Source organism: Eleginops maclovinus, chromosome 20 (assembly GCF_036324505.1).
Source record: "Eleginops maclovinus isolate JMC-PN-2008 ecotype Puerto Natales chromosome 20, JC_Emac_rtc_rv5, whole genome shotgun sequence".
In the NCBI taxonomy this organism is placed as follows: Eukaryota; Metazoa; Chordata; class Actinopteri; order Perciformes; family Eleginopidae; genus Eleginops; species Eleginops maclovinus.
In genome coordinates, this window is record NC_086368.1 from 8,330,852 (window position 1) to 8,357,250 (window position 26,399).

Here is a 26,399-nt window from a genome sequence, read left to right on the forward strand (position 1 = left end):
GACAGAAAAGAAGATTTTATTGTTTTTTTTTCTTTCCTTTTTTTCTTTTTTACCAAACATCAATATACAGCTACACATACGGTCTGTTTGACATTTGGAAATGCATTCAGCTGCAGCAACAACATCACACTCTTCGCTGTCACTTCATTTAGATTTGAGCCCGTCTGACATTTATATGACAAAACATAGATTTTGGTATTCTGAGCAATGTCAAGACAAATTGTATGAAAGCAGCTACTCTCTCTGACTCTGCTTACCAGGTGCACAATGCCAGAACATGACTTCAGGGACTGACGGAGTAAATAAATACTTAATTCTGAAAGGTTTAATAGAAAAATAGACATACATCTGAATGCTATAATGTTGGAAACTCAATAGTGCATGCTCTAATGCGCTGTTATTTCTTACTTAATAAAAGTAGAAAGAAGACATGCTTACATATGCTTCAAGCTAACATAATAACTTGTTAATAAACAGTAACTACACAGTAGTTGGAAATGATAATGATATGTATAAAAACTCTCCTCGGATTATTTGACTAAAGTCTGCACCTTCAGATATCAGAAGTTGTTTTTGAAACCACTCAAACTATTGATCCATGAGAACCTGCCTCCTCTCATGCCAACAAAATCAAAATGGTTTTATACTTTTTGTTAGGAGATGAGATTATAAATGTCCTTTCAATAGCATCTTTCTCTCTATACAGTATGTATGTGAAATTTGCTATATATGTCTATGAAAAATAAGTGTTGTTCACTAACATTGACAAACCATCATAAGAAAAAAGAATGGCGGACCTCACACTTATAATTTGCATCCTATTCAAGACAGTATTTGTGGTGTTATAGGAGTGCAAGCCTATTATTCAATAGGCTTGCACTCCTGCAAGCCTATTATTCAATAGGCTTGCACTCCTATATTCTTGTTACAGGTTGACAAGCTTCCCATTCTCACCCTGCACATTTTAACCATGGAATTTGTAGAGATTTGCACGGAGAATTACACAGAAGCAGGCTTCCCATTTCTAGCTAAGAACCCTGGAACCTGGTTCTGGTTGTTCCTATCTGAAAACAGAACCATTTACAAAGATCTAAAATGTTTACTTAGTGGCTACTTGCTTGATGTCATGCTACAATACTGACGATAAAGATGCATGTCCCATTGTTAGAATGCTAACCAGTTGTTGACGTGTACAAGACGTGTGTACAATCGAGAAGCATTGCTTATGTATTACTTAGGTAGGAATTGCCCCCTAGCGGGTGTACTTTATCAAAAATTAAAATATAATTACAATGTTTTTCATTCTTACAGAACCACAAAGTTGATTCTAACTAGACAGGCAATGCAAACAATGCAAGGGTTCGATTTATGCTATTCCTTTATTGTTAGCATTTTCCAACAATCGCCTCTGCTTCACTTTTACAATAAAAGGGATTTGAGGGGAATTGTTGAGTTTGACAAATGTCATAATATCTAATGCTAGTTAGTCTGGAGTTGCTGGAGTGGCCAATTCCCCCATACAAACAAATGGCAGGACTGAGCAGCCTTTGTTACTAGTCGTGTATATTAACATCATTGGCTCCAAACCTTTGAAGTATCAGTTCTAAACAACTATTTCAACAATGTAACCTGTAACCCCATCAAACAATGAAGTAGCTGAAGCTTAAAACGTGCCCATTGTCTTTTAAAGTATCAAATGGTTAATTTTAGCCTTAGGCAGTAAGCTAGCTAGCAGGACATGCTACATTACATAAGAATAGATAACAGCAAATGTGAATCCTTACAAGATGCTGTTCAGGGAAAGGGTTCAGATAAGGTCAATAAGCTGTTTTAAATTAATATTAATTTGCATCATGTGCCTTTAATGTTTGTCATTGAATACAAATGTATTTGTTTACAATTTTAATCAGTAACCATTTGAATGTTGGCTTAAACAGGACATCCATACAATACAAATCTTACACTAGAGATGAAGTATTTTCAACTCAATGTGGGACAATACACATTAATGAAGACAATACAGGATGGTACCAATATGTGATGCAACACCTCCTTTAAAAGGGTATACTAGAATAACATTATTTCCTGTGAAACAGTTGTGCTTACATTATTACTGATAAGAATGAAAAATACCAAAAATAAATAAGGCCATTTTTCTTTTTTGTTATTTCTGCTTAACGTGCTTCACAATGCTGCACATGGCTTGTTCTTAAGGGATACAGACATTTGGAATTTCTTTTATCCTTTGTTAAGCACACAGAAATGACAACTCTTTTTGCTCACAGCTCTTTTTTCCATCATCTCCTTGTTCGTATTAAGAAGCTTGACATTCTTTCTGGTTCATGTCTCAATTTCTCTGAATTATTCATGCCTTACAAGAATGTGAGAAGCGATGAAACACACCTTAGCTTTAGGGGGAAAAAATACTCCAACTTTTATCATTCCTAATGGAAGAGGATTTAAACATACAGAACGTAAAAACAAACAGAAGCCCATAATATTCAGGGTGCTGCTTTATTTAATTTAGATTGTACTGTACTGTCATTCTTATGAATCCATATGCTGATAAAGTAAGGTACTTTTCCAGGAAATCAACTCATTAGCTTACTGCAATATATCTCGATAAGAACAAATGCTTACTGATAGCATATGATATATTCATTCAGAATATTTCAAAACAAAATTGAAAAAAAAAATGGTCTATTTTTTCCTGAAGAGACAAACCTATCACCCGCCACCATTTAAAAGTAAATAACCATTTGTTCAGAAGTGATTTTTATAATAGGAGTTAAAGACTGCTAGCCTATGTGTGAATCCAAGTAAGACAGATGGCTATTTGCTAATCTTTGGAGACCATAACTGTTTGAGTACAATATGTGTATACAAAGTCTTTTGGCTATAGTGCTGCCTTCTGTTAAAGAGCTATTCCTACCTCACGAAATAACACATCATCTGCAACAGCGTCCTCTTAATGCAATCTCTCTTTAACCTAAACCTACTCTTTGGCAGATGGAGACAAAACCAGTCTACATAGTTTAATTAGGGGCTTGCCAATATTAGGTTCACCAAATAAAGTGCGTTAATTGACACAATAGTTCTACGTAGATTCTATTTTAAAATATTTGCCATAATTTTCAAGATTACACTGTTATCTTTCTACACAGTTATCAATCTAGGATGTATAGCTTAAGTTGTTTTCTTTTGTACGTCAGTTTGTGGTTATATAATGAATACTTTGCAGAAAGATTGTGACCAACTGGAAACACTTCCTGCCTACAGCACATCGGCTACCTACAATAACATCTCGCCATGATCCAAATCCTTTACCTTTTGACTGACACCCCTGCCACCATCTTATTTTACATGCAGAAGAAACAACAGTATCTGCCCAACAAAGTGGCTTGTGAACCACTTTTCAATGTGAGTTAGGCTGTCAAAGACAGACATTGTAAATGGCAGGATATGCCGGCATATCATATTATAGGCAGGTAATTACTGAGGTCCTTGGTCGGTATGACATCCTTTGTTTTATGGGATCAGGTATTCTGCCCCACACAGAGAAAGTCCCATGAAAATCATCTGAGTGGTTACCCAAAACTTGGTGTCACTTTAAATGTAATATGAATACATGTGGACAAGTTATCGCATTGTCTAATACTAACGTGACAGCACTGCAGCAACACGTCTTTTTTCTTAAATCTTTCACTCTTTTATCATAATGGTGTTAACTTTACTATATTTATGTACTTTCTACCACATTGAGCCAAGAGCCAATAGCCATAAAATATGACCACAGGGTCTCACAGCCAAAAATACGATCTCTATTATATCATTTTGCAAGTGCAGCAAGGCGCTCGCTCTTTTTTTATTGGGACTTTGGCTCATTCCTTGAGAATGTCTTTTGATACCATATTTCATGTGCGAAGAAACCAACTGCATCAGGGCAAGATCCTACCGGTAAACAGTCCTTGGTGTTTACCAGACAGGAGGCAGCATTAAACTTGTCACATGTAGCACGCACTGTCTGAGGTGTCCTCTTTTTGCTTAAAGTACCATGACCATGCAGGCCCTTAAAGTCAAACCCTTATCACTCCTCACTCTCCTCCTCATCCCCCTTGGTGCCTTTACTCCAGCGCTGGAAGCAATGAACAGTTGAAGCCAGAAAGAAGCTTGTCATGATGGCCACCACAGACACAGAGATGCCAGAGAATATGATGATGAGCAGGTCGGTGAGAGTCAGTGTGGCCTGGCACTCACGGAAGCTGTCCTTGGAGAGCTGGGTCAGGGAAACACGTCTGCCGTCCATGGGGAGGGAGCACTCCATACCTTCCACCCCTGCATTTGAAACAGCAAATAGGATTAGACAGATTTACTGGACATGGCGAGTGGCAGTGAATAATGTCATATTTATGGACTTTTACATGAATATATTCATATGGCAGCCACTCACAGATGACATCATATAAAATGAAAGGCACATAGTGTGGCTACATGTGCTGTGTACACCACAAATGCTTTTATTTCCCCACAGATTTAATGCAAAGTGAAGCATATTTGCCTATTAGAGACATATTTCATATAGAGTGTGTATTTGATTCAGAAAAGTGTGGTGTTCTGAAGGATGACGATTGAAGAGAGCAATGCTGTTTTATTTTCCTTAGTGGGAGATGATTTAATAACTGGGAGGTGAATCAGAAGTCTTTACTTATGAGATGAAGTTACACCATACTCCCGCCCATTGCAGGTTCTGCGGAAATAAGTCAGTCAGAAACACAGTGATACCGTTTAGTCTACTGTTAACCGTTTATCTGCTTTAGCAAACAAACTTGAATATTTTTTTTTGTGTTGTTGAAAACGGGTTATCTCTGTATTTGACACGTCAAAACCATTTGCATCATTTTTACACGGTTGGGAAAATGAAATAATCATCCATTAAAATAATTTGGATTTAAACTGCTATCTGCACTGCGAGAATCTCCAAATACAATTACTCTTTAACACATTTTGAATATTGTATTATATTAGCTTACCTATATATAAAGCTTATATTGAGCCTTTGTATGTGGTTTCTTATTTAGAATTTCTTCCACTGAGATACTTTCTGAGCACAAAAACATTTTTAATATAAAGAATTCTGAATTATTGGTCTTCACTTGTCTTTTCTTAACTATTATATGTCTTGTTTTTCAGTGGCTGTTGTGGCAGAGGAAACACAAACATTTTTGGCCAGCCTGTATTTGATAAAGTCTTTGGACAACAAATCACAAAACTCAATGACATACACACATACATCATGGCTAAAAGATCACATTAAATAAAACAGATATGAATGAATTTACAGTTGTAGCAACTGCTAGTTGATAAGCTAACATGTTAATGTTAATATACTATTAATCTGTTACCATTCTGAAGAAACATTTGAGATATTTTTCGACCAAAAGCTAAAATGACTGGTTGTGCCAGCTGTCAATTAAATGGATTTGCTTCACTTTACTGCAATATAATGAAAGTAAACTGAATATTCTTGAGATTTGGACCAGATAAAAAGAAAAATTTGAAGATTCCACCACCTGAAATCATAATGGTTGTTTTTCCCCAGTTTGAATTATATATATTAATATGTTGTGAGTATCTTTAGAGTAAGCTAGCCTCATCAGGGCACACATTGTTCTTAGATTCAGTCTGCCCTTATATCTAATTCAAGCTGATTGGTGACATATGTGTAGTGATTAGTTACCTTGAAGATACCAGAATAGCTGATAGCTGCAGTCCTATGCTAATTAAGAGATAAAAGTGTCAACAATACAATATTGACTTGTAAGTATGTTTAAAAATGGCTTTAGTGAGTTAGGCTATGTTTGTTAACAGGCTATTGTTTGACATAAAGCTGCCCACAGCCAACACAAATAGGATGCACTTTGGCTTCACTGTAGTTCCTGCCTCAGTAATCTGAGGTCACATTCGTTACATCTGGACATCCTCGCTCTGTGAGAGATGTGCACATCTTGTCACATTCAAGCCTGTAATGATGGGAAACCTTAATTATAGTGTTTTTTCCAGAAGATTCCACATTTGGCCAAATACCACAGCTGTTCACTAATCCTCCCTTTTGTCAGGCAGTATAATAAGCCTGTGTGCCCTATTGTGTAATTTTGCTTCTTAACTGCAACATTGAAGCTCCAGTGGAAAGCCATTATCTCTTCCTGCAAATCCTGGGTGTTTTTGTTGTAGGGTTAATACAATGGAAATGTGTGTTCAAATAGGTGGCAAATATCTGAAAATATATTTGAATGTACATTTCAGACAACCAAAGTGCAGCTTTTTTTATGGGGTGCTTATATATCAAGAATGTTATGAAAATTGTGTTTTGATAAAAGAAGATATATTAAAAAGATGTCATTAAGTACTGTATGAGTCATAATTATTAACAGGCAACACCTATGATTCTCTCAATGACAAAGGCTCAAGTCTCAGATGTAATGGTTTAATTTGTACCCGCAACAAGTGCGCTATGAATATAAATATGATCATTTTGTCTTCAGACAGGACGGGGCACCTATGATTTTCAGATGTATTCAAAGATTTCTTGTCTTTTTGAATTTTTAATTCAAACTGAACTCCAACAATCTTTCTGAATAATATTTGTTCCTTTTCCCGCTGCATATGTTTCATAATTTAATAGTCAGCCATTTATTGGTGGGGATATTTTTGGTACAGATTCAATGTATGTCACTGCGGTAACTGTACATGGCAACCATTACAATTAATCAACAATGTATGACAATGAAGAAAAACACACTGCATGTTTATCAAATCCAACCTGATTTTGAATGATGCTGTAAAAGAAGTTAGAAAAATATTAAATGAACAAATTAAAAACCTATTCCCTAAAAGCCCTGCTGAGTCAAACCCTGACTTGGAAAATTAACTGATGCTTTCAAAGTGAGAGCCATATGGTTACCGTATTTTCCGGACTACAAGGCGCACCTGAATATTAGCCGCACAAGCTAAAATTAGGGGAAAATCCTGTTTTGTTCATACATTAGCCGCACCGGACAATAAGCCGCAGGTGTTTTAATGTTTAATTACCACATGTAAGAGAATATGCATATATCTTTCTTAGTGTGAATTTGCGGAAGTTTGTTATTTTTTCCACGTAGTCGGGAGGGAGTTGCTGACACACAGTCGTCCGCGCCCTGATGGACAGTCCTTTTCGTTTCCTAAATCTGTGACACCAGGATGGTCCACCTCTGGAATTTTCTATCTTCATTTCGGTGGCGACTGTTTTGGCTTTCAGTCGGATCTGCACAGTCGAAACACCTCGCCCGTTTGCTCTCTGTGTGTTCACCCAGTCTTCAATAAAGTCTTCAAGTTTGGGCCATCTGCTTTTATGACCTCAAAGCTTTTTTCGTCTTTTTGGACTGAGCCAGTTCTTCACGCTGGCGTCTCCAACGTTTTACCATTGATTAGTTTATACCAAGGGTACGTGCAGCAGCTCTATTTCCCTCGTTGAGAGCCAAATCGACTGCCTTTAATTTAAAAGCTGCATCATATGCATTTATTTTGTTTGCCATAATGAGGGTTTGTGGATGAAAGCTTCCTTTGCTCCTGTAATACTCGTCTTGCTCTTGCTAATCTAGTCTCTTTTTCGCGCTAATTCGTACGGCACTACTTTGCCTGGCGGACGGACATGTGACCAACATACCACTCTTTTCCCCCGTGACTGTGTGTCTGATCACATGCCCTTCCGCCAGACAAAGTAGTGCTGTACAACAGCGGAACAAACCAAAACAAAACCTCTTACGATATCACAAAAATCATGAAAAATCCATAGAAAAGCCGCACCGGACTATAAGACGCAGGGTTCAAAGCTTGTGCAAAAAGTAGCGGCTTAGAGTCCGGAAATTACGGTAGTTATGCAACACAATTCTTAGAATATCAGATTTAAAACAAAACATTTTCAGCTGAGTACTTTACATACACGTGAGATTAACCTTCTCTAAGTGTACTGTACATTTGTTTGTAAGCCTCTTAAAAACATTGCATGTTCAGTCTGCCCCCTTTCCTCTTTATCGAGGAACCAGACAGGGCTGTCCCCCCACTCTTATTTGCCATAGCTATTGAGCCTTTATCAATCTGGCTGCGTCAGGAGGTTGGGTTTGAGTGCATCACCAGAGCTGGGAAAGTTCATAAATTATCATTATATGCCAACGACCTGGTTTTATACATGTCTAATCCAGCTGCCTCTCTTCCCGTGGTTCTAGATATCCTCGACAAATGTGGGTCCTATTCAGTCTATAAACTTAACTGCCACAAGAGCCCAGTTTTTCCCATCAATTCTGCAGCTAAAAGTATACCCTCAGCTTGTTTCCCTTTCAAATATGCTACAGACGGGTTTAAATATTTGGGGGTGCACATTACTGACTCAATTGATCGCCTTTTCTCAAAAAATGTCTCTCCTCTCCTTGAGAGGTGTAAACTGGAGTTTGTCAGATGGTCTGGACTCCCATTATCCCTAGTGGGTCGTGTTGATTTGGTTAAAATGGTTGTTTTAACCAAGTTTCTATATCTTTTCTCGCACATCCCCATCCTTATTAAGGACTCTTTTTTTAGATTGCTCGATCAACTAATAAGCTCTTTCCTCTGGGGCAATAAAAATCCACGCATCAGAAGATCGGTGCTACAGCTCCCAAGGGCTCTTGGTGGCTTGGCATTGCCCAATTTCCTACACTACTACTGGTCCTGTAATATTCATACACTTTTATACTGGTTTAACAATGCTGCAGGTGGCTTACGCTTCACTCCCTGGTTTGCTCCCTCTGTCTACCTCCAACTTCACCTCAAACCCCGTGATAACTAACACCATTAGAATTTGGATTCAAGTTACGAAAAGCCTAGGCCTCCATAGGGCCTCAGACCTCTCCCCCATTGGAAATAATCACCTATTCATGCCCTCTTGCACCGATATGGCCTCTCGGAATTGGTCTGACAAAGGGTTAACTAAATTTAGGGACATCTATAACCAAGGGACTTTTATGTCCTTCCCTGAGCTCTCAAAGGAATTCGACCTGCCTAGAACCCACCTATTTAGTTTTTCTTCAGACAAGGCATTTTGTCCAGAATCAGAACCCCAAATTCCCGAGTCGTCCCCCGAAACCCTGGTTGCGAAAGAAAAGTGGCAAATTTCTACCATTGACAGCCCAGCGTCCGGCCCTAAGGATTCTTGGGAGCAGGAGCTTGGAATCACATGGTCCGATGATTATTGGCAACAAGTTTTACGGTTGGTTCACTCCTCTTCAATCTGTAGGCCTCCTACAGTGTAAAGTTGTGCACAAAGTTCAGTACACTAACTTGAGGGTATCTCGGATTTACCCCAATGTAACTGACTCTTGTAATAGGTGCAAACAATCCCCAGCCAACCATTCCTATATGTTCTGTCTCTGTCCTAGGCTCGCCACATTCTGGTCCGAAGTCTTCAAAACTCTTAGTACAGAATATAATACTACTATCCTTTCAGATCCTCTCTTGGTCTTGTTTGGTGCCCCCCTGCAGCCTGTCGTCTCTAAAGTTATACAGACTGTTCTAGCCTTTGCCAACCTGTTAACCAGGCGACTTATATTCTTCAATTGGAAACACGCTCAACCTCCATCTCATAGTAGGTTGTGTAAAGTAGGTTAAGAAATGTTACTGTCCATTAGACTCGAAACGCTTAGGTTTTCCCTCAACTGCTCCTTAAGCTCTTTTGAAAAAACGTGGAGACCTTCCTTAAATCATATTGAATCTCTAAAATCCCTGCCTGACTGTGTCGACTGACACCCCTGCCCCCTTTTTATTTATTTGATTTTTAATTGTTATTTTAGTTGCACTTACTATTTTGTATTTATTTTGTTATTTTCCATACTTATGCATTTGTATTATGTATTTTGTACTGTTTACATTTTGTGTACTGAGAAGCGTTCTCCTTTGGGTGGGGTGGGATTGTGGGAGGGATAAAAAGATGGGGAAAAATGAAAGAATGGAAGTTCTCTGTGACACTGCTCTGTTGTTTTGTTTGTCTAATTGCTTCCAATAAAGAAAGTTGATAAAAAAAAATGTTTTAAAAAACATTGCATGTTATCCAGACTGAGCAGATTCCTCACATGCAGTAGCAATGAATTTATTTTGATCTCCGATTCACAAAACATATGGTAGACATGCCTTGCTGTTTAATCATGCCATGAATCATTGTGCTCTTCTTTGGCTCCACCGGGATTGTTGGTATTGGCTGCTGATCAGTTTGGAGCCTCATTCTTGATGCTGGGTTGACTGTGACTCACTTGAAGTGATCCTGTTAAGCTTAACTAATGGCAAAATTGTATTGATGACTGGAAAGTTAAAACACATGATTTGAGTTTAAAGGAAATGTGTTCAATGCTTCCATTACCATCAATCACTCTTTCTAGTTATAGAGTCTAATTGGACTTATTGTTTTGGTAGTTTAACTTATGGGCACAATAGGAGGGAAAGACAATCCTTTATAATTGAATCATCTCGCTGCATCCTGCACATGCTTTTGTGAAATGTAATTATGGTTCATAATAAAGTCTTGCAAAAAAGTTCAGAGCTACCACACACAAGCACAAGTAAGAAAAATGCAGAATGAAAATCAAATAAGATCCAAAGAACTGTACCTCTATTGCAAATAATCCATTGTCTTCTGGTTGTGTTAATATATTTTTTAAACTAAATGTAATGTGCTTTCTTCCCCGCACGTTTGGCTTTTCCATGTGTGCGTGTTTGTATTTACGTATATCTTGTGTCTTCTAATTGAATGTTAGAAGGAAACGTGAGTATCTGTATCTTTCTAAGGGATTAGTGTCATTAAGTATTATCAAGCTCTTAAAGAGTTCAGTTACAAACCTAATTAATACTGTAAAGAGTTAATCAGACATGCATGGAAACCACTTCCATGCACGTCTGATTTCCATTATATCTTTTTCCATCGTCACTGAACACTTTCGAAAAGCCTTTGCATGCTTTACATGTGCATGGTATTTTAAATACAGCATTATTAACATTATTTCAATGACATCTTAGAGTTTTATAATAACTGAAATGCAGATCTAATTCAGAAATAAGGTTGGATGATGATGGACATAATAGTATTTAATCATAGGAACATGGTATTACATTTGTATTTTCACAAAGCATGTTGCAAATTGTGCTGACTGTTCAGCGAAGACCCAGAATGGATGAACTGCCAAGTGTGTGCATTTACATGTGCAGTATCAGTAAAAATATCCTCCCACACTGCAAGGTTTCATCTCTACCCACCTATAAACTCAGGCTACATTGCCAATAGGATGGGAGTTATAGATTGAAGTTGAAAATGTTTGCAGGACAATAAGATACAGTATGTACATGCAAAAGCATTGCAAGTGTGTAACCTAGCTCTTAATTTAAAGTGGGGGGTCAGTAAAACACATTGAATCAATGACTCTATCATTTCAGATTCAGATTTCTCTTTTTATTCTATGATTTTTCATAAAATGGAAAAGTGTCTTTGGTAGCTGCACAACACTCACCATGCACAACATAACATACTGTACAGTTCACACACAAGCATGACTATTAATCATCTTAAAGGGGCCCTATTATGCATGTTTTCAGGTTAATATGTTTTTACATATATTATGTTTTTTGTGCCACTACTGTGTAAAAGTTCAAAAAGAGCTTTATTTTCTCATACTGTCTTTGCTGCAGTCCCTTATTTCACCATCTTAGAGATCTCAGGCGCCTTGCTTTATCAAGCACAATGTGTTGGGGTGCTAGCCAATAGAAGTGCGAGTGTTACATAGTGATGTCAGTATATCATGGAAGTAAACAAAGGAGTCCAAACTAATCTTTATTAGGCAGGGGGCTCACTTTGGCATGAACTTTGGGATTTTAGCCATTGCAAACAGTTTACAAGCACAAAAAGCCTAAAAAAGACCCTACAGGAAAGGGAAATGCATAAGAGGGGCCGTTTAATGTCTGGAGTGACTCAGTGGCAATCATAATAAAAGTGCTAAGTCGTGTAGTCCATTAACAAGTCATGACAGAGCATGATCCTCAGTATTATTAACAATAAATAAATCAATGTATATTAAAATGAGCGAAGATGATGGGTGAACATGTGGGAAAGGAAGGAAACACCCTCTAATGTTTAATTGGTAGGTCTTTAACACATGCACTATAAAACCTACCATAATGATCCAGTCTCATTTGTGAGTTGGAAAAGAAGGCTCATCGTAGGACTACCCTTGAAATCGCAAGCAGTGCGTTCACTGTCCTCCTCAATATAAATGATGTCTGAACAATAAACTATGTGAAAGTGACCGAGACATGGAGAGCAGCACATGCTGATTTATCGTCCTTGCATTGTGAAACGACTCGGTCAAGGTGCCCCCGTCTCAGAAACGGCACTTTTCTGATGCATCAGTACATTATTAAGATGCAGCAAGGACTCATCCCAAAAAGTGTGCTGGAGCACGCTGACACACTGAATTCCGTCTACATTTAATGATTGTGCAAAATATTTAATGGAAAAAAGGATGGATGTAATAAGCAAAAGCTTCAACCTAAATCTTTTTCATCAGAATTAACTTGTTTTGTTTATACTTTGAATGATTTATAATTGTTAATTTATCATTTCAGTCAAAAAACGACTATAAAGGAAATAAACTGTAACACAAATCATTCCGGAGCACTATCAGGTATGTTTGCAACACGGCTTTGTTACATTCCTGGCATGGACAGTTGATGGATTACATTTAGGATTATAGCCAGACGAGGGGATAGTCTATCCGCTGTCTCAGCCGTGATTGATGTACCTAGCTGTGACAGACTGATATTGGAGGCTTGTGTCTCCTCCCCCCTCAACACCACACTGTCTGTCCAGATTGATCTCTGCACCAAAGGTCTGCAGACTCCAGCAGCAGGAGTTACATTTCCTGCCTACATTTTCCCTCGATCCTTCTTTAATCCAGTTGTGATAATTACTCACAAACTGCAACCCCCCCCTGTTTTATTAAATGAGACGAATGTTCTGCTCAGATCCAATACTCAGAAGATGTAAAAAGAAACAGGCAGACATAATTACAGTGAATTTAGCAGTTTCCTCCAAGGGAAATCTGAAGGGAAAAGGATGAGAGATTAATGCTGGAAGAGGGGCAGAGTAGGAGTCGGGAGAGGAGCAGAATGTGTGTTATGAATGCACAAAATGACAAGCGTTCATGTGACAGTGGGGCGAGGGTGAATCATTCAGGAGGGAATTCCTTCTGCGTGGAGACTCACTGACATCACTGTACCATGGGCACATTCAAGATTTATCATCACCAGAGCACATATTCACACATAGAAATGAGAAAACTCCCAGGTACAAGAGTATTTGAATACAGTGAATGATATAAATCCAATGAGAAGATTCCTTTTCATTAGAATAATAAACACTTCATCTGCCATCGCTATTCATTACGATGAAACAGGTAAATATGCGTCTTGGTGATTTATGTTTCACGCTTCACCACATGCAGAAAGTATCCATCATCTTCAGTTATGCACATTTGCTGGTGAAATAAACCGTGTCTTTTCACCTTTTATTTTTAACTTGCAAATTCTGCTTCTGTACTTGCTGCTGACAAGATCACACTGTGTAATTCTGTGCACCTATTCACATTCTCTTTCCAGGGCTCTCACATCCCAACTTTAAATAAACATCAAATTAGGCCAAGATAAAAGAAGCTGTCAGCCTGTGTTAATGGAGTGGATATTTTCTCATCACATAAGTAAAGATAGCAGGTAGTGTCATGTGCTTCGGTATCATGTGGTCATATTTTCAGAGTTGCTCCTGCCGTGTGGTTACAGGTCTCTGTGGAGCAACTCGATAGGCCGTGAAGGAAAATTCAGACTTCAACCCTGTCACAAGAACTGCTACTTTGTGGTAAAACTGTTCAGGTCATCTCAAGTGTTGATAGCAATGCTGTGAGGGCTTTAGCCTCGATCTCTCATGGGAGTTGTCCTGCCTTGCCCCAGCCTGTGGGCAGCTCTAGCTCCAATTACCCTGCCCAATGTGCCGTAGAACTGTGTCACTCTAAATTATACATGGCCTTTGTTCATCCTTAACCCAAGAGCACTGGAGACAGCAGTGGATCTAGTTTACACTCATCCATCCGTTAAAACATTTATGAATGTGATTGGTGGCTTAAAACGTACAAATAGTACCCAAAACTGAGCAGAAGGAAGGTCTGATGCGCGGAGGAGACGGCCGTGCAGAGAGAGATCTGTTTTATTCCGTCCAAAAAGAAAATCCAGAATCTTAAAGCATCTTCCACCCACTCCTTGTGCTGACCTGCAGTAATCAAACTTATGCAAACAGAGGAACGTGCTACTTTGTGAACTCCAAATCACAGGGGAAATCAGGAAGTGAAAAATGGAAAGGGAATTGGGTTTTTTAGCACGGGCTTCGCAGCTGCTACATTATGCAGGCCATCACAGGAGGGAACCACAGGGTGAAGACTTTGAAAATAGCAGTACAGTTTTGTCATGTTTTATTGACAATCTTTTAATTACCTGAAGATTGGATTTAATTATTCTGCCGGTGCCATAGTTTGCCGTATTCTATGTGAAATTGGGATGCATGGTTTGTTTGTGGTGGCTTTAACCTAAATGTGTTTTGAATGACAGTGGAGCTCTTGTTTTTTTTAGAGAGGCCACACTCATGTACAGTTTAATCAGTCATTTAGTGGCCCGGTTTGTTGCATGATGAATCAGACATAAGGACGCAACACCCACACAGATGAAACATAACCCTGGTCTACAATATAAAAGTAATTCCTGCATCTGTAATTAATCTACTTGATGAGGAATGAGATATTCAGTTAAAACACCCACACTAATGATGGTTGTTAGAGTTGATGCGTATTGAAAATATTATCAAGTTACCCTCATTAACTAATGAGAGTCCATCTGTTATTTTGTAACCACTTGCAACACAGCATTGCAGGGAATAGGTCATCGCATGTTTTCCCGTTATCGAGAGCTCATTCATTATGGTAATTAGGTCTGGCAGTATGACGTCTGTATGTATGAAGAGCCAGTGTTTGTACATTTGCAGTTAAATGGGACAAAGGCAACGGGTGCCTGTGAATCACTTACTACACAGTAAATCGCCCTGCTACTTTGTATTTGTTCAACAGAAGTCCGTACAACACAACAGATTGTTGTACGGTGCTCAAAATAGTGATGGAGCATACAGGAAGTATATGTCAAACCTGCTAATTTATGGGTTGATGTAATATCTTTAACCATCAGATTAAAAGATGTGCACTATATTCCATTGTCAATGCTATATGCTATTTGTGAGGCACTTTTCATTGTCTTACAGTAAGAAAAATAAAGCAACTCTTCCATGCAGAGGAGGACATAAACTAGTTTTAGAGGCTATTTACAGATCAGTGAAACATCTTTTTGTCCTCCCTGACCTGATGTAGAGCTGATTTGCATTGCCTTGGAAGCGAAGAGCCTCAGATGAAAAAATAAATATTTTTCCTCTTGCTAAAATGATATTTGTAATCCAATTCTCCAGCGTCATTAGCATTACAAAATACATTCTGGCACAATATATTGGCCGAAGATGATTATAAATTATACAAAATATTCCATTAAGACCACTTTATATACGCGCACAAATAAGAATCCGTGTCTGTGTGTGTGTGTGTGTGTGTGTGTGTGTGTGTGTGTGTGTGTGTGTGTGTGTGTGTGTGTGTGTGTGTGTGTGTGTGTTGGGTAAGTCGGTGAACTTGTCTCTGGGGTCATAAAGCAAACAGTCGCTGATGGGGATGTAAGAGCTTCATATGAGGTGAGAAAACACATTACTAACTGAATTTGAGAGTATCTATACACTGGGGCCAGTTGGCAGCAATGCCCACAGCTTGGCCAGGCATTTGGTTTCTTCTTTGTTGTTGATGTCTGCCTGGCCAGCACTGCTAATGCAATTCATTATGCTTTGTGGTTGACAACACTTAGAACCTGTGATTAATGCATGTGCAGTCTGTTACTGAGGGGAATTGGGTATTCATGCCAGTTTATCAACTTTTTCCTTCCTCCCGGACCTAAACTTGTCTTTTTGTGGGGCAAAGCAGAAGCCCTTAGAGGAAAGAGAAAGCAGTATCAATAGCAGGGTACAGCATGGCCCAAATGCATGTAAGGGTTTTTGGCTTTTGTGGGTTGTCAGCAGTCTGCAGCAGCAGGGGTGCTGAGTAAAAAGTTACGGTGAGCCAGAACATTTTCATTTTAATTTGCAAACTAAAAAACTGCCAAACTTGTAATGAAATCCTTTGCGTAATTCCAATATGATGCATAATGTTTGTATGTCCTATCCATATGCTGAGGCTTGGATGTCTTACCAGACACTTTTGAATATTAAGTTTAAACGTTCACAAACCTTATCTGTACACTTTATACATAACACTCTGTACTCAAACACTATAATGCGTTTAAAAATCAATTATATTTAATAAAATACTCCTTGAACGTCCTGCAAGACATATTCATATTAAATTCTCAGATTAGATCAGAATCCTGCAATACATCAAATCTGCACTCAGATATAAATATGATAACAGCACGAGCTAGTTATGTGTGGCTGAACTGTCAGATCTGTTTATTTTTGCCTCCCCTGTTCCCACGTGCTGGCTTGTATTTATGAGATAACTGCTGTCTGTGTCCTTTGTAAGGGCATTCCTAGTAATACACAAATGGCTGACCTTCAGTAAAATCCTTGACAGTTCTCTCAGAAAAAAATAGAATACATATTTGTCTAAGAATAAATAGCTTCTGACAGGTGTTATACATATTTTATGCAATCTATTTCAACATCAGTAATATTAACACAAGGAAACCAAGGTTGTGATGGTTGTTTTTTTATTCAGGACATATTTGGCAACTCCATCCTTTGATGTTGCAACCAATCAGCTTCATGTAAGCACATCTAACCCCAGAGAAACAATAATTCTACAGAGACATGTGATCCTCTTTGTCTTTAGTTGTTCCACAGACATGCATGCACACATTCAGATTCCCCTGCACACTCAAGCACACCAAAACTTCAGCTCTGTTATCTAACTGGAGCCTGCAGGCGGAAGCACAGTGGTAGACAGAGTCTACAGTATGGGCCTAACAACATTACATGGGTTGAGCAGAGAAGCAGGACAGGAAAATAGGTTGCATTTCCAGAGCTGGGCAAAACATTTATTTTTTTAATATTGCGAAATTACAGTGTCCACCAAAGGAAAGTATAATTTAAATATGTATTATATAAAAATAATATTTGACTACCACGCAGAATAAAGGGCATTGTTTATATGCATGGTGAAATGTGTAACCAGAGAAGCTAAGCTAAAATTCTTAATATGATATATTTAATTTATTTTCCCTTACTGGAAAATTCTTCACTCTGAACAAAGCAAACTTGTAGCTTTTACTTTCAACAAGTGCTTTTGTCTCATATTACATACCCAGTTTCACACAATTATGCTATGGGAGTGAGGAAAGAAAGAGACAAAATTAGAACAAGGGAGAGGGAGGGGGGTTCCCTCTCCTACAGGAAAAACATAAATAGACTGGAGCAGTGTTATGGCAATGGATTTGCAATAATACTGTTGATGTCATTCTGTGTGTTATGCTGATGTATGCTTTATTCGGGTGAAGCACATGGAAAGCAAATGCCTCTTAGATGAAGCTACTCACCGTTTGGAAGCTTGTGGCTGTTCTCCATCAGCCACGTGAACAGGTTGGCAAAGTTGCAGTTGCACAGCCAGGGGTTGCCCTCGAGCCTCACTGCCCGCAGGGAGGGCAACTGACTCAGCGCCCCTACCTGGAGCGTAGACAGTGCATTACGCTCCAGTTCCAGTTCCCTCAGAGAGGTGAGCCCAGAGAAAGCATCCTCACTCACCATGCTCAGATACGGGTTGTTGCCCAGCCTCAGTTTAATCAAGCTCCGAGACTCCCCAAAAGTTCCTGTTGGGATTTCAGTCAGGTTGTTGCTGCCCAGGTCCAGGAAGACCAGCCTGGAGGAGGTGCTGAGGGTCCCCGGTTCGATGTGGGAGAGGGAATTGTTCCGGAGGTCCAGGTAGACCAAGTCACTGTACAGAACCAGGAAGTCCGAGGGGATGCGGGGTATCCAGTTGTCAGCCAGCAGCAGCCTGCGCACATCCAAGGGGATCTCATTGGGTAGACGGGTCAGCCCACGGCCACTGCAGTCCACAGTGTGAGGGTCCGGGCACAGGCAGGCTACTGGGCAGTTCTCCCCCCGGGTCCATAAGGCAGAGGACATCAAGATGAGGATAAGTTGGAGCCAGCAGACACATGGCAACATGGTCAAGGGGGTGAAATGAGTTACGGGGGAAAGAGGCTCGGGGTAAGGGCGAGTAGGACAGGGAGGGTGGGGTTAGAGAACACGAGGGTGAGGGTCAGAGGGCAGGAGATCAGGACGAGGGAGGGGAAGGGGAAAGTGAAAGGGGGTGGATGGGGATCAATCCTCGCGAAGGAACATCCTGCCGGTGTTGAGATGGAATTCTGCAAGGGCTCAGGAATCGAGAGGAGGCAAAGAAGCGGCAAAAACTGTTTTCCAGGAGATCATGTAGCAACCTGCCGGGATAGAATAACAGACTGCCTGCTTTGAAGGAGCAAAGCGAAGGAGATAGTAAGCAGAGAGGAGCGGGAGAGCACCAAAGACGGAGCTTAACAGAGAGGGGAGGGTAGCTTAAGAGAGGTAAATAGACACGAGCGAGCTGGGAGTGATGAGAAGCCGGGGGCACAGACAAGGGACAGGGGGGTTGAGGAGGGGGATCTTTCCACCACGCTACCCCACAGTGGATCTGGCAGCAGTGACAGACAAAGACAATAAGGTATCTGACACAAAAGGATATATGAAGCTGTGATTCAAGCATGACAAGCGGAGAGTAACATCATGGCATCCCTCCATTAGTCCCAGGTCTCTGTGTAGTAAAGCCTGACGGTCTGAAACGAGACAGAGAGAAGCTCACAGAACATCGCTCAAGTGTGGTAAGGTTATCCCTCCTTATTATTCCCTCTCTAGCTGCCAAATGCCCGGCAACATGCTATGAAAACACAGCTCAATGTTACTCCGTCCGGCACCGAGTCAGGGCTGTGTTTCTCTGCGGAGAGAATCCAGACTTCCAGGCAGGAGCTGCATGGATGTAGAGCGCAGAGCTGAGCAGCACACAGCCATGCCAATCCAACGACTGCCTCTGAATCTACCACGGTTTATCTCATGTCCTCTCCACTCTCCTTGTTTCCACGGAGGCGTGCCTGAGCCACGCTGTCAACATGTGATGTCACTTCCTTTTGTTTGAAAAAATTATCTGAATTATGGAAGCATTTTTTTAGGGGGGGGGGGGGGGGTTTAAAGCTCTTTTTTCAAAACTTTTTCAAAACAGTATATGAAAAAAATTATTCAGGTTCAAATTCATCTTCCTTGACTTACATACATTTTATATCGACCTGCCTTGTAATCTATTGACAATAACAAGCTGTTTTGACATTGAGCCTTATTTTTTTGAAAATTTGATGGAATCTCCATATTTCCAGTCCTTATGCTGACTTTCATTGGTTGTGACTTCAATGGAAAACTGTTACCAGTAAAATACAGCACTGGCTTTTTATTTTGAATTTCCAGCATACTGTATGTATAATCACATAATAGCTCACCAGTCCACTTGAAAATGCTCATCATATCAAATTATTTCCTTTTTCACGTTTTCTCTTTCTTTGCATTTTTATGACCCCAACATTGTGGATAGTAAAACCAAGGCGCCATGAGACTTAAAGCGGAAAGGAGAGAAGACTATTAATTCAGAATGGGTATTGAATTTCCAAGATGGGATTTGCTTCCACAAGCAAATGTAATTATACCAAGGTTGTTGCAGGGGGACAGCGTCTGGGAATCAGACCCTTGAAGACAAGGGTTGCGTGAAATTTTTAAGAAAGAAGTATTGTCATGGAAGCTAATTGTGAAGATATCATATTCACAATGCAAATGCAATAAATTAACAATTTTACGAACACATTTTCCTATGTGCACACACACACCTGCACCTCATAAAACCAGGCAGATAGAAATAACATCTAACTCACTTCATCCCAGGTAATCTAATAATACCACTCCTTCCTCGAGGCGTCCACTCAAGTCGGATGAGTCTGCAGCTTCACGGCTGATGTTTGTTTTGTGCCGCAGAGAACAGAGCCGCTCTTTCATCAGTCAGCATGTATTAGCTGAAAAGAACACTAAAAGCTGAAATGACTTTGATTGTTTGCTGCAAACACATTTCAACTTTACACCAATGGAGATTCAATTTAGTGGCACTACTGTTCAGCATGCAGTGTGATGCTTAAATAGCTGCTCTCTCAGGGACAAAAAAAAGTCTTTGATGCAGTTTCAGTCAATGTTAATCGTATGTGCTACTGTGAAGGAGAGCACCTTACTGTTTAACATCAATTATAATGTAAGTTTGTCTCCCGGCATTGACCCTAAAAAATGTACTTCTATTCATCACAATTACATAAAATTGCCTTCAAATACTTGGATGTAGCTATACCCTTTTGATTCATTTAATAAGTTTAACAACACATATCTTACTGAAACTATCTGGAAGCTTTTTTGTACCACTTGTTTTGTGGTTTTGCTGTATATAGTTAGGTGAAGTAACTATGATATGGAAAGCCATACAAGCAAGTTGATAGCATTAGTTTCTTAGGTACATGGCATTTGACACCTTGTTTTCTTTCTATTCTCCAAGCATAGTTAAAAAAAAAATATTGGCATGTTAACAAGGTTTCAAACCACTTAGCTGGAGGGATACATAATTGCTGATCAACCTTTTTATATTGATTGGCAAGTCAGTGTATTTACGATACATCTTTAATGAGACACTATGACATATGACTTAATAATGTGTTGCTGCCTCTTTGGTAGCACTTTGCTTGGCATATATACTGTCGGCAGAATATTAACATTGAACAAATGGTATACTGTAAATAATTGTAAATGATACAATGTCAGTGAGCATCAGTTGAACCTGGTGCACAGAGAAAAATGATAACTAAGCAAACGACAGACGTAATAGTTAAAATAATATCTTAATTGGAAAAGTTAATGATATTGTTAGGCAAATTGAAATGCTCCAAATGTCCTTATTTTCACAAACTTATAACTGCATTGCAGCATGTGATTACACGGCTTTGATGAATAATGATGTCTGATTGGTCAATTTGGATATTTCAGACGTTGTTCATTCTCGTTAACAGAGTCATAATAAAAACAGGCCGTTGCTTAGGAGGATCATGGGATTATGTGCAGTCATATCAATCCGCTAAAAGACGACTGGCAACGTCAGCTGTGGACAACAAACTTAGATTTCTCTATCAGAAATCACAATGGAAAAATATGCATTGTTATAATTGTGGACAGCAAGAAACTTTAGATTTGTAATGGTTAAGTGTCAGACTCCTGATCTCCATGTCGGTGTTGTTTTTTTTAATTAATAACTGCCTCAATGCACATTATCCATATTTGCAAAAAGGAAAAAAAACATTGATGTGCCTTAATGTCTGGATTTCTCCTCTTACTGATAAACCACTCAATATTTTTCCTTTAGTCTGATTAATGTATGTTGTGTATACTTATCTCTCGTCATTCATTATCTGCCACTAGCCGCCACTCCTAAGTTTCCTCCTCGCTCACCTGATTCAGTCATGAATCCAAAAAAACTGCTTCTTTTTTAAAATCAGCTTAAACACATTTTACATACTCCCTTTCTGTACCCATTTTAACTATCATTATGTCTCCCTATTTGTTTGCCTGATCTTCTTGTTGCTCAGTGCGGCCTCATATTCAATACTGTTCACATCTGTTCCGCCCCCTGAGTCTGCTTTTGGAAACACATCTGTGATCCGGTGTGGAATACTGCAACTGGGGCATGCTTAGGTGTAAAGAACATTTTTTTGGACAATATGGCTCATGCTTGATCTAATATGATTTAGTTTGTTTTATTATATTTTGACCTCAAAGCATCAGAGACAGAACAGGAAAAGGCTTTTCCTGGAAAAAGGGGAACGTATTCAACACCATTACACATTTCCTTTGCCCCGTTTCTGTCGGTTGATTAATTGCTCAGCAGCTCAGAAGAAATGGACTTAGAGATATTTAAAATGGAGATGCCTCACATTGAAATGCAACTAGAGCACTGCCACTGGCGGATATAATGGCCACTCTGTTGCTGAGGGAAGTCATGCAGATGTCCAATCCACAAATGTGATCCTGAAAGTCTCTTGACAGCAAATCTGTCGGAGTAAAAAGCCCTGAGTGTGTCTGTATGGGGATAGTGATTGCTTGCTAGTTTGACAGAAAGGCATGTGGTTTCAGAGCTGCATTCATAATAACTTAAATGTTCAAATACCCTGTATAAAAAACAGGATATGCCCTTTCTAAATCATACACCCATCATCATATCACAAAGATGAATTAATTCAGTACAATATTTTAACAGTTCTGATAAAAGAGTCATGCATGGTTGGTCTCCATTATGCCTTTGACTCTTACCTGGGACACAGCAGACAATAAAGCAATGTCTGCTGTATAAACTGTCCTAATCTCATGTACTGTTTCTCAAATGGAAAGACGTTTACATTTTGAAAAAGTCAATCTAAAGGGCCCTTTTATGGTTTGGGGGGTTTTCCCTATCCTGTAGTGTGTTATATAGGTTGTTGTGCATGTAAATGGTCTGCAAAAGCTGAAAAGGGAAAAAAAGGGCCCCTTGGCATGAACATGTAACAATTTAATTATAATGATGTCAATAAAAAGTGGATTTTGTTTGCCTTCTGCCCTTTCTTAATAGATATGACCTATTGACTGGAAGAGGGTGAGAGACAGAGGACGACATTCAGCAGTTGGCCAAAGGTCAGACCCAGGGAGCTGTGGTGAGGACTCAGCCTTGGTACATGGGCCACCAGCCAACAGACCATATTTAAATAGGTGCTATTTGTTTAGCTTGAAAAGTCAAATGTTTACTGTAAAAATTGGCCAATATAACCATAAAGAGTTAATACAGTTTGACTTCACGGTATTTGGATAATGTTAGGTTTTGTGGTTATACAACTTTCTGTAAATTACGTGACTCTTTTTCCAAGAATTGTTAGGAATATATATTTTTTAAACTGTCTATGTAGTGTATGGGCCCTTATTCCTAAGCTTTGGATAGCTTTTATGTGTCCCATTTTACATAATTAACAATTAGAAAATACATTGAATTAAGGTGAAATGTGCTCTTAGATTCACAGAATAAGGGAGCCCCAGAAGGCTGGATTGTGAATATTGTTTTGAGGGAAAAGTAATTAAAAGTAATTAAAGATCTCCTAATCTAAACTGGATCTACAGTATTTCAGCTTCAGAGCTTCAGCGCAAAGAAAAGGTAAGAAAGCAATGTACCCATTGCCACTTGAACCTTTTATCCAGGTCTGAAAAATAACCTGTTGCTCCGAGATGGAAAGAGTAGAAATCTGTTGTTTTCTTACAGTTTGTTCTCTACCAACCTTGAACGCCTCGGGGAACCATTTTATATTGAGTTTCCACTACACGAACATAGTATTGCTTCCTGAACAGCTGCTTGCACAAATTGATTTTCTAGTCTTTGCAGTCATGACACGAAGTGTTAAAACTTAGTGTAACTGAAACATGAGGGGGGTTAATGCTCGAGGGTTAAGTGACCTTGTCAGTAAAGCCACATCATCAATCCTGGTTTACCCTACTGATGTACCCTTAGGTTTTCTCCTAGGTTAAATAACAATTAGGGGAGCAAGACTTTACTGCATGATTTATTGCTTAAATCAATCAACTTATCAGACTCTTTCTTATCTAAAGTTTCTGGTTTGTGTTCATGGATACATATAGATACAAATAAAGTTTAAAAAAATACTTTGATATCACTTTAGTTTTAACAGCAATTCCAAGACTATTAATGTATTTTATAGTACAGCAATATAATGCAGATTCAAGATTGGTATTCCATCACAATAATGGTGACTTGCTTACTTTAACACATCCAAAAATTAGAGTATAAATTAAATTGTACACGAGAAAAACACAACAAGGGTTAAGTTTATATGAAGGTTAATCTTTACAGGACTTTTGCTAATTGAAGATCTGTGTTAAATTTCACAACATGTGAATAAATAAACTATGGTTTTCATATTGAATTTTTATCATTTGCAAACTCCTCTATGTTACCGTGATTTCCCTGCCCATTACACATCTCAGTAGTATAGTTGTTACAGTCATCTGTATATCGAGGTTAAGAGGCCCTTGATGAGTCCACTTCCATTCAGTGGTTAATCATTTCATTTCTGCTCCATAGTGTCAGCTACAGCAAGAATGGAAGAATTCTCAGCAGAGAATGAAATGCTAACAACATGAGAAGAGAAGAAGAAAACAACCCTGCAGGTTATTTTTTGTGTGTCACAACCATTATAAGTCAATAGCGGTGCTCCCAGCATGCTGAGTAAATGTGGGTCCTCAGTAGGAGGGCCTCCCCCCATGGATCAGCCAGTGTGAGAGCGCTCTCCTGATGCAATTAAAGAACAGCCCTTTAATAAATGATGAATGTCAAAGACAGCATGAGGTTTGGCCTGTTACGAAGACTTGCATCCTATGTAGATCTATGGTCACAGCAGGGCAGGAAACAAGGGCTGGCATGCTGGAAACTCAGAGAGCGGAAACAGGAGGATGTTTAAAAGAACCCCGCTGCAAATGTCACTTCGTCCTTTTCAACACTTCTCGGAATTTGGCGGTGGACATTCAAGATGCAGAGGCAGCTGTCAGTTCATAAGCCTTCCGCTGACATTTGGGATTCTGGGCCGCTTGCCCCGCGCCGGCACAGGAAGCCAAGGGCACAGTGGAAAGGATGGCTCGGGACAGTGGCTGTGGTCACATCATCACAGTAGCACCAGGCAGTATTACTGTAACTTAACAGTGTGTTCTGCTTTACTGTAGGACGTGATCTTGCAACCTTATCATGACCCAACCTTAGAAAGATTACAGGAAAGGGTAGAACACCTGAGATCAATTTGACAAAGTAACACCTAATATTTCATGTCCCCAGATGAAGTGCCACCATGTCACCCACATAACTGTCTTTTAGCTCTGTTTACAACAGCAATATTAGTATCACTATTGCATGACTAACTGGCCTTCTGAAGGCTGTGGGAAGGATTCCTTTCTCTGCCAATGTTACCAGCTGGAGCTGAGTGAGAGTGAGTCAGAGTTATTATTGTTGTTGAAGCTCTCTGAGTGTAAGCCCACAATGGTCCACACTCACTGGGTAGTGTTACTTCCTGCTCGGGCCAACAATAAAAACATTCTGTCCACTTAGATTACACAGTCAGCATGCGAAACACTGCTGACATGTAGTCTTTAGTATCAGCTTTTTAAAGTTACATGAGCCACTGGAAAGGAGGCGGGGGTACCTGAGGTCATTATGGTTCGTTTTTATCCAGAGAATATTTCAAAATTCAACATTTACAGGTTAAAATATCAAGGAAGTCAGTAACTCAGAAGATCTGCTTACCTGCTTATCAAAGTATGCACTTTACGTACGTGCTTAAATATGTATATGAGTAAGTGTGTATGTATGTATTGTATATATAAATTAACATGGGTGTATACATGTGTGTATGAGTGTATACTTTTTAAATCTTAATGAAGTATGAATTGTATGAATTAGGGGTAGCAACTAAATGACATAATGACAGCACATCTGGCCCTGTCTGTATTTCATTGCTTTTTAAACAGCTTTAATTCAACTTTAATATTACTTCCATTTAACTGTTTTCTATTTCTATCGTTTATATTTTTACATTTTTTTAATTTTGGTTTAGCTTTTTGCTTACTTGGCATTATTTATTAATACTTTTTGTAAAAAACTGAAGTTTGAATTCTGAGTGAAGTGCATCTGTTAATAAACTAAGTCGATAAACAAATTATATTTAAAATGAAAGTGAAAATATGTTTTGTGTTTTACTTTAGTCTCTACAGCTTAAACATGTAGATGCATTGTAATGAATTTGACACAAAACAAATACAAATTAAACAATACAACTCCTTTTACAGATGTTTTTTTGATTTCAGGAAAGGAATACTTCCTTGTCAAATGGGTTTGGTTTTCTAGGCTGGATAAAAAAGCATGGTGTTTCATAAAATTAATTGAGGGAATAAGTAGCTGGATGTGTTTTCCACTCTAGTTGCAAACATATTTAATGAGAATAAGCACAGACAAGCTCACCATCTGCTTCATCTTGTCTCCTACACC

At 39.1% G+C, this 26,399-nt stretch overlaps 1 protein-coding gene and 1 long non-coding RNA gene across 2 annotated transcripts; one reads left to right on the forward strand and one right to left on the reverse strand.

Moving 5' to 3' along the window:
• lrrc38b (leucine rich repeat containing 38b) lies at nt 1–19,280 on the reverse strand. The gene is made up of 2 exons (XM_063909948.1): nt 17,767–19,280; nt 1–4,335 (listed from the first exon to the last, which is right to left on the reverse strand). Exons 1-2 carry the CDS (start codon nt 18,392–18,394, stop codon nt 4,088–4,090), a joined length of 876 nt encoding a protein of 291 aa, XP_063766018.1. The 5' UTR covers nt 18,395–19,280; the 3' UTR covers nt 1–4,087.
• LOC134882317 (uncharacterized) lies at nt 18,886–25,957 on the forward strand. The gene is made up of 3 exons (XR_010168140.1): nt 18,886–19,083; nt 22,935–23,016; nt 24,450–25,957. It is a non-coding gene; the product is annotated as an uncharacterized LOC134882317 (long non-coding RNA).
• Nucleotides 25,958–26,399: the final 442 nt, after the last annotated feature.

Bases quoted from the DNA above. Each gene is read 5' to 3' on its own strand.
- lrrc38b (XM_063909948.1), bottom strand. From the start codon at position 18,394: ATGTTGCCATGTGTCTGCTGGCTCCAACTTATCCTCATCTTGATGTCC. The intron at 4,336-17,766 runs GTGAGTAGCTTC...TTTCAAATGCAG, and splicing joins CAGCCACAAGCTTCCAAACG to GGGTGGAAGGTATGGAGTGC.